Below are 9,451 nucleotides of genomic sequence, written 5' to 3' on the forward strand. Positions count from 1 at the left end.
CTTTATGCTCCAACAACTTTGGCGCCTCCTCGTGACTTCTGGCTGTTACGCTATACTACTGTTACGGATGATGGGAGCTTTGTGGTATGAGATTTGTTTTTTCCAGTTGGTTTCTTAAATCAAGAGATTTGTTTTCTGTCATCCCCGGAAGATATGCAGTATCACTTTCATGATGTTTATGAATATCACACACAATGTGCCCCCCGAAATATTGTTTTTCTCCTTAAAATGTTTGAGTATGTCTCCAATATAATCCAAACAGTATTCTGTTTGGTGGACATATACATTTTTCTTGATGTCTATACCTGCAACTAGATTTTGGTATTCCTCATGATTCAATATTTCATTTAATAAATGCACAGGTTTGTGAAAGGTCATTGGGAAATACTCAAAATGGTCCAAGTATGCCGCAAGTTCAGAATTTTGTGAGAGCGGAAATGCTGCCTAGCGGATACCTTATTAGGCCTTGTGAGGGAGGTGGCTCTATTGTCCATATTGTAGATCATATGAATTTAGAGGTAAATGTGTCATCTATTATGTCTGAAAATGTATCATTTTTCAGTAGCTACGTACGCCGTGTTACCGTTTATGTATCATTATTATTATTGCCAGGCATGGAGTGTGCCAGAAGTGTTGCGTCCACTGTATGAGTCATCTGCAGTGCTTGCTCAGAAGACAACAATGGCAGTAAGAACTTCTACCGAATCTGATGCAACATGTCATGTAAGACGAGAACACTATTTGTACTTCAGATGCTCGATATCATTGTGTTCCTTTCCATGCAGGCACTACGCCAACTGAGGCAGTTAACTTTGGAAGTTTCACAGCCTAATGTCACTAATTGGGGCAGGAGACCAGCAGCTCTACGGGCATTAAGCAAGAGGCTGAACAGGTCTGAATACTAGCTTTATATGAATGTTGTTTCTGTTTTGTTAGAGTTACTTGCTATTTACTATTCATTACACTATTTTGGCAGAGGGTTCAATGAGGCTCTCAATGGTTTCTCCAGTGAAGGCTGGTCTATGCTGGATAATGATGGAATGGATGATGTCACCATCCTTGTTAACTCATCCCCCGACAAATTGATGGGTTTAAACCTTTCTTTTTCTGATGGATTTACATCTCTAAGCAATGCAATTTTGTGTGCAAAAGCATCTATGCTTCTACAGGTCAGCTGAATCAGTATGTTTATGCTGAAATTATACAATTTACAGTCTTTCTTGTTTGATAGAATGGACAAATAATTAATTCTCCATGTTTCTCAATCTCACTTCATTCTCTAACTGGTCGAATGACTGTTTGAAATCTGATACTATTGACTTTAATTCCAAGATGATTAAGAATACTGATGAGAATCATTAAGTTAATTGGCTTACTTAGTCGTTCTCTTCTCTTCTGAGTCTCTGTGCTTGGGCTGCAAAAAACCTTAATTTCGTGGCAGGGATACAAAACCAAATTAAAGGGAAAACACCATTTTACTACATTGATAGTGTAGCTAGATTGGCTTGGCTTGGCTATGTTAAATTTCCTTTAAGCTGTTATACTATGATAGGTAGATAAATACATTTTACTGCTTTTAACCCCTTAGAAAATTGATGCTTGGTTTTCTACTGGCATATACTGGTGATCGTTCTGTATGGTGGATGGATTATATGCTGCCCAAATTCTGGATATTTTATTGCTTGAAAAATCATAAAATGGTTAAATAGAGGTCTTGTTATCAAATTTGTATACTCTGTTATTACCCGTGATCACTTACTTTTCCTAGGCAATTTTTTTTACACAACATCTTCCTTCTTTTTTTGGGGAATTCATGTACTTTATCCTGACTTGACCATATTCTTTTCTTGCTTTTTTGACATCTTCTTTTTTCTTGTTCAGAGTGTGACTCCTGCGATACTTCTCAGGTTTTTGCGTGAGCATCGATCAGAATGGGTAGACAACAATATTGATGCTTACTCGGCTGCAGCTGTTAAAGTTGGTCCTTGCAGCCTACCTGGGGTTCGAGTCTCTAACTTTGGGGGTCAAGTGATACTTCCACTGGCACATACTGTTGAACATGAAGAGGCAAGAGTTTAGATCTTATTTAGTCAATGGCATGCCTATCTTTCTATCTTCTTTGGATACTGTTAGAGTCCCACATTGATGGGTGCATGGACCGGTGGTCTGCTTCTTTGGACTTGGACAATCCTTCTCTCATGAGCTAGATTTTTGGATTGAATTAGGCCCAAGTGTCATATGTTTACATGGTATCAAAGGCCATCTCATCCCAGTTCTTGTTTCACCCGAAGTTGACCCCCCATCTTATATTGTCCATGCTTCAGCTATCCAGTCCTGGAGTGCCGGGGGGTGTTGAGTGCCACATTGGGTTGTCTCCTTATATGATCTTTGGAAATCCTCACCACTGTTTTACTAGTTTTGTTTTGGGGTGTTAGCCCTCTTGTAATTAAAATTAAAATAGCTAAACAAGTCCTTAAATTAATACCATAAAATACAAAATTTAACTTCTTGTTAAATTTTTAAATGTTAAAAAACTTTCAAATCAAAACATTTTTTTATTCTTGGCCCTAATTTTTATTCTATCTATTTGTCTTTTTGGCTTAAGAAAAAAAATGATCAATGTGCAAACTACAAAGCAAAAACACATCATTCTTCATCACTTGGTCTGATTTGATGCTTTTGATTGTACAAGTTTCTTCTTCGTTTTTTTAAAGGTTATTTTCTAAATTTCTACCCATTTTTTGAAAAAAAATTGATTAGTTCCCTTAGATGAGCATTTCTGATTATTTTTTAGTCAATTGTTGATTTTGATTAATGTTTTAAGATGAAGCAATTCTATGTACATTTGCACTTATTTTATATTTTTCTTGAAATTTCTATCATTTCAATGTTATTTATCTTTTAAAACACTAATCCTCAACTCATGAGCTAGTTTTTGGGGTTGAGTTAGTTGTAAGGTCCATTTCTTTGACAAGTATTATTGTTGATCCCTTGTCATTAATGTTGATCACAAACTCCTTTGTGCTCAGTAGTTGCTGGAGGTCATTAAGTTGGAAGGAGTTTGCCATTCCCCGGAAGATGTTATAATGCCAAGAGATATGTTTCTATTGCAAGTAAGTTCTATTCCTGAACATGTGAATATTGTTCCTATGTAGAGAAATTTTACTGGTTCTAACAAAACTCATAGCTTTACATAAGCAGACTTAATACTAGATGGTGGGCTATGTAATTGTTTGAGAAGATTTAGTTAACTCTGGTTTTGGACTACCATCCAGATCAACACATGCTCGTATGTTGTTCTCCTGATCTACTAAAATGCAAAAGTTACCATGCATGTTCATCTTTAGTATCACTAGGCTGCTGTATAACCAAATAGTGAGCATCCAGATTCTTGATACCTCTGTTAAGATGTCACAAGATTTGACGGACTCAAAATATTGGTCAAACCTGTATAGAAAGCTGAGTATGCAAGGTTAAAATGGCTGTTTTGACTCTAAATGTGGTTTACAACGCTTTGACTTCTGTGCTTTTGGCAGTTGTGCAGTGGAATGGATGAAAATGCTGTTGGTACCTGTGCTGAACTCATTTTTGCTCCAATTGATGCCTCGTTTGCTGATGATGCACCACTCCTTCCTTCTGGGTTTCGCATTATTCCTTTAGACTCTGCTAAGGTATCATGTTCATCACTTGATCACTTCTTATTCTGCTGTTTCCTTGTCTGCTTGTTATCCACGGAGTAATTTGAGAATGTTCAATTTCATGCAGGAAGCCTCCAGTCCAAATCGCACCCTTGATCTTACTTCTGCTCTTGAAACTGGGCCTGTAGGAAGTAAGGTGGCTAATGACCTCAAGTCAACTGGTGGCACATCAAAATCTATTATGACAATTGCTTTTCAGTTTGCATTTGAAAGCCACATGCAAGAGAATGTTGCATCAATGGCTAGAAAGTATGTACGAAGCTTCATTTCATCTGTTCAAAGGGTTGCATTGGCACTTTCTCCATCCAACTTCGGTTCTGTGGGAGGCCTTCGTCTGCCGCTGGGGACTCCTGAAGCTCATACACTAGCTCGGTGGATCTGCCAAAGTTACAGGTGTGGCATATACTTGCATGTCACTTAAAATATAAGTATGTGATTTTCTAAATCCAATTCTAAATGAAACACATGGGTTGTAGACAGCCTATGTTGGTTTAGATGTATACTGGCCATGTCGTGATATATTTTGTCTTCCGAGTTCAATAAACTGTGTCATCTGTTTCTATTCGATGTATCATGGTTTGTTGGCAACCTATATTGGTTCTGTTGTATAATGGTCGTGCCACATGTTTCATCTTTCTGCAGTCAATCAATCATTTTGTATTATCCTCTGTTATGGCTGAGATGTGTTGCTTTCCTCTGAAAATAAGAGAGATTTGATTCCTCTCTGTAATAAGTTTGATTCTTTCATTTTTTATTTCTGCAAGTGCTGATGTGCAAATGATGTTTACTTGTTTCCGTTTAGAAATTTTCTTGAATAGGGTATTTGTATATGAGGAAGCTATTGCATCTTTGTCCACTGCTAATTACGTGTTTGACTCTTGTTCTCCCTTTTTTACAAGGCGTTTTTTGGGTGTGGAGCTTCCGAAAATGAGTAGTGAAGGAAGTGAATCTATCCTTGATAGCCTATGGCATCACTCAGATGCTATTATCTGCTGCTCTGCAAAGGTTTGCTTTCTTGGACAGTCTTTCTCTACAGTCTCATGCTCATGTAAACAGGTTCTTCAGCAAAATCTTAGAATTCAAGTACTCCCCCGGTTCCAATTTATGTGATGCACTTGACTGAGCACAGAATTCAAGAAAGAAAGACTTTAAAAACTTGTGGTCTAAAACAAGACATATATATTTGTAAAGCTATAAATGTATCTCATTAAGGGTAAAAATTTTGGTTTAAAGTTCACTTGTTTTTAAATGTATGCGTACACCCTGTTGTTGTTGAAGGCATCATTCTTTTTGGGACAGGCTAAAAAGGAATATGTATCACATAAGTGGGAGTTGGGACACAGGGAGTATATCTTGTTCTGGAAAATATTCAGCTGGACTATGCGTTAGAAGCAAGACTTCGTGATTGTGACTTTGACTTTTGACAACATTGGTGTTGTTTATAGTTCTCATCTGCTACCAGTTCTAAAATCTTTTGGTATATGGGTGCTGAAGTTCAATATTTATGCAGGCTATGCCAATTTTCACATTTGCAAACCAGGGTGGTCTTGACATGCTCGAGACAACCTTGGTTGCACTTCAAGATATCTCTTTGGAGAAAATATTTGACGAACATGGAAGGAAAAATCTCTGCTCTGAGTTCCCACAGATAATGCAACAGGTTGGTAACTCCTTTGTGAGGAATCTATTCAATTAGTGAGGCAGTGATTGGGTAGTCTTGTAGCTACTATCTGCTATTACAATGTGCTATTATACACTTGCCAAACTTAGCCAAGCACAATTGAAATGAATAGAGTGATTCTGTCTTTTTTGAGAGAGCGGGAGCATTCAAGCATGCACTAACCATGTTAACTCTCATATTGTGACAGGGTTTTGCATGTCTCCAAGGCGGAATCTGTTTATCGAGCATGGGTAGGCCTGTTTCTTACGAGAAAGCCGTAGCTTGGAAGGTTCTGAATGAAGAAGATACTGCTCATTGTATCAGCTTTATGTTTGTGAATTGGTCGTTTGTTTAAATTTGTTATGAAGGGAGGTATCAGTAAACTTAAGCTACATCTCTACAAACCATTTTGAACAAGTTTGGATTAAATTACTTTTTGTGCTTTTGTTGCTACTCAATGTGACATGAAATCGTTTGGTATGTGATTACAAGATGGACTATGGGAGAACAAGAATACCTTTTTTATTGTTTTTTCATTTGGTGTCTTTTAAGACACTAGTCTTATGATAAAGCTTCTTATTGGCCTATAAATAGTTGTCTTCCCTTGATGAAAAAGTAGTAACAAAACTATCACTCTCTTACTCTCCCTCATGTTCTGCCTCTCTCTCTCTTTAGTCTTCTCCTTTTAAGTTAATTAATTATAATAATTTGGGCTTTGTTATTTTATTTTCCCCGCTAATAACTTGTTGATGTTAATTAATTTGTTGATTCATGTGTTCTCTATTTAAATAGGGAAGACTTGTTTAATCCTAGGGAAATATTTCAATCCATTGAAATATTTCTTAGGACAGTGTCCAACATGACTCAAGTATTAATATTTTGCATTAGTATTTATATATTACTATCATAGTAATATTCATCTTATCTTCAGACTACTATTTTGCTAGATAAGTTATATTATTATTGTGATATTTAATTGTTTCCCAACAACCTAAAAAATTATGACATATAATGTGTCCTGAAACTATTGATGGTACTGATTTTGGTGCTACCTTGACCGCTATTGTTCAAGTCATTATGTCAGAGACTAATGGTAAAGAAAGATATAAGTACGCGAATAGACATGGTTATAAATTCAATGTTAATAATGAAACCTTCATGGACATACACCTCAATGCAAAAGAATATTGGAAAGAAATGACAATCCCTCTAAGCTAAAAATAAATTTGATTGAAACGGATGATATGATTATTGCGGTCATTTCAGATAAAATTATTGAGGCCAATGTGAGAAATTGAGTGATAGACTCTGGTGCTACAAGACATATTTGTATAAATAAAAATGATTTTTTGTCATACACCCAAGTTGAGAAAAGAGAAGAAATTACCTATTTTGGTGACTCAAGGACAACCAAAGTTTTTTTAAAATGAAAAGTTCTTCTCAAACTCACATTTGGTAAAACTTTAGCATTGAGTGATGTATTACATGTTCCTAATATCCAAATTAATTTGATTTTTGTGGGATTATTAGGAAAATGTGCAATAAAGGTTTCGTTTGAAGATAATAAGGTGATAATGACTAAAACTAATATTAGTGGGCAATGAATTTTGTAATTATGGCTTATTTGTGCTTAATATTTGTGATAATTTCAGTGAAAGTGTATTTGCTTTTGATTGAGTCCATTCTTCATGGCATGCTAGATTATAACATGTTAATGTCTCATATATAAAGAATATGTGATCTCTTGATTTAATACCTGATTTAGACTCAAATAATTTTGATAAATGTGAATATGCGATGAAGCTAAAATTACTAAAAAGTCTTTTTTTTCCCCAGTAAATAGAGAAATTGAGTTATTATCTTTAATTTACACCGATTTAGGTGATTTGAAACAGACTATGACTAGAGGTGGTAAAAGATATATGTGACTTTTATTGATAATTTTTTCAGATTTACTAAGTTGTATTTGCTTAGAAATAAAGATGATACATTTGATGCTTTTATTGCTTATGATTAAGTCTGATGTTTAACATCAACTCAGTAGGAAAATCAAGAATAAGATCTAATAGAGGTAGATAATAAATATCTTTGGGTGCTTTTTGTGAAAAAGAAGGAATTATTCATGAAGTAACCCCGCCTTATTTACTTGAGTCTAATGGAGTAGCTGAAAGGAAAAATAGAACTTTAAAATAAATGGTGAATTCCATGTTAATAAGTTCTAATGCTCTTGATAATTTGTGGGGTGAAGCTATATTATCTGCGTGTCACTTGCAAAATAAAATTCCTCATAAAAGACGGAAAAAAATCCTTATGAATTGTGGAAAAGTTTAAATCTAATTTGAAATATGTAAAAGTGTGGGGGTGTCTTACTAAAGTTCTTTTGCCGAAACCTAAGAAGAGAAAAATTGGTTCTAAAACTGTTGATTGCATACTTATTGAATATGCTGAACATAGTGCTGCATATAGATTTCTTGTGTTGAAAAGTGATGTGCTTGATTACAATACTATAATTGAGACAAAGAATGTTGATTTTTTTGAACATATTTTTTCACCGTGCGATAAAATTTCTCATGCATCTATTGAAAGAAATAATTGATGAGGATGAATGAAGCTGATGATTGAAACATGTCAAAGGAACAAGTCCAACGAAGCTGACTAGTGAGTCTACAACAAGTGTTGAAGATGAAGGAAGCTGATGATTGGAACATGTCAAAGGAACAGGTCCAACGAAGTTGACTGACGTGTTTACAGCACACGAGTTTACAACATTGTTGTAGAATTAGAGTCGCACTAGGATTAGACTACTTATATTAATTATTATTATATTACGACTATGATTAGATTACGATTAGGATTATAGTACAACTATGATTAGATTATTTATAATTGCATTATTAATATTATAGTAGTAATATGTATCGTAGTAGGACTCTAAGTATAGTTAACTTAGGACTCTACAATTCTCTCCCTATATAAGGAGCTTGTAGCTCAACATTATTTTTATCAATACAATCCTTGATTTCTCTAATCCTAGACGTGAGATTTCTACATGGTATTAGAACATAAAAATTTTTCCACTCTCTGAGTATTGATTATAAAAAAAACACGTTAAATTGCAATGACCACTTCTATCAATATTATGTCGACCTCTTCACTTCACCAACTCATTACCGTTTGCTTTATTAAACTTAAGCTAGCTAACTACCTCATAGGGAGGACACAAATATCTCAATTGATTCAAGTGATGAAACTAACATGTCTCATCTATGAACCAAGTAAAAGCAGTTGTTCCACTGGACAGACTGCTGGGAAAGTTGTAGCGGTTGAGAAGAATGCAAAAGATAGTGACACCATTGATGATTGGAAGGAGAAAGATGTGTTGATTAAGAATTGGATCTCAAGCACCTTGACCGAAGAAAGCATGTACCTAATTGTGGGCTGCTCAACTGCCAAGGAGATGTGCGAATGCTTGGAAGAAACTTATCTTCAAGCAACAAAAGAAAAAAAGTTTCAACTTAAACAACTACAAAGTGTTAGGCTAGGAACCAAAAATATTGATTAATACATCAAGGAATTTAAATGCATATGTGAAAAGTCAGGCCCAAAAATCATGTTAGGTAAGACACCATATTCCACCCTTAATAATCAATTTGTTAATGCTCTCACAGGCTTTGATATATGGGAAGATGAAGAAGAGGTGTCACAACAAAATTATAACATGATATTATCTGCTTAAAAAGGCAGGGGAAGAGGAAACAACAACATCAACTCCAGAGAAACAAGTTTCAAGCCTGCTGGACAGGGAACAGGTTCTCAGAACAGTCAATATGGACCAGGTTCTCTAAACAATAAAAGTTTCCAAAATGAAAATAAGGAGATGAATAGTTTTGAGTCATGTCAAATATGTGGTAGGAATAATCATACTGCTCTTAAGTGTTTTTACTGGTGGGACTACTCGTATCAATCTGCAGATGAACTATCACAAGCAACGACTAGACATCACATTCATACTGAAGCATTGACAAAATAAATTTTTGCTGGGTATTCAAAGTTTTTGTTGGGTATTCGAAGCAAGCTAGGAGTAACCGTTCCT

The 9,451-nt window shown here is 35.3% G+C and overlaps 1 protein-coding gene across 1 annotated transcript; it reads left to right on the forward strand.

The window, feature by feature from the left end:
- Positions 1–6: 6 nt before the first annotated feature.
- LOC125849724 (homeobox-leucine zipper protein ATHB-15-like) lies at positions 7–5,722 on the forward strand. The gene is made up of 12 exons (XM_049529694.1): positions 7–84; positions 363–518; positions 613–687; positions 786–892; positions 977–1,169; positions 1,882–2,067; positions 3,033–3,113; positions 3,537–3,671; positions 3,766–4,091; positions 4,598–4,703; positions 5,209–5,358; positions 5,567–5,722. Exons 2-12 carry the CDS (start codon positions 405–407, stop codon positions 5,711–5,713), a joined length of 1,620 nt encoding a protein of 539 aa, XP_049385651.1. The 5' UTR covers positions 7–84; positions 363–404; the 3' UTR covers positions 5,714–5,722.
- The last annotated feature ends 3,729 nt before the right edge of the window (positions 5,723–9,451 follow it).

The sequence above is a fragment of the Solanum stenotomum genome, unplaced genomic scaffold (assembly GCF_019186545.1).
Source record: "Solanum stenotomum isolate F172 unplaced genomic scaffold, ASM1918654v1 scaffold10183, whole genome shotgun sequence".
NCBI lineage: Eukaryota > Viridiplantae > Streptophyta > Magnoliopsida > Solanales > Solanaceae > Solanum > Solanum stenotomum.

Excerpts from the sequence above, each read along its gene's own strand:
- LOC125849724 (XM_049529694.1), top strand. The coding sequence starts at position 405 with ATGCCGCAAGTTCAGAATTTTGTGAGAGCGGAAATGCTGCCTAGCGGA. Across the intron at positions 1,170-1,881 it reads AAGCATCTATGCTTCTACAG|AGTGTGACTCCTGCGATACT; the intron begins GTCAGCTGAATC and ends TTTCTTGTTCAG. Across the intron at positions 4,704-5,208 it reads TTATCTGCTGCTCTGCAAAG|GCTATGCCAATTTTCACATT; the intron begins GTTTGCTTTCTT and ends ATATTTATGCAG.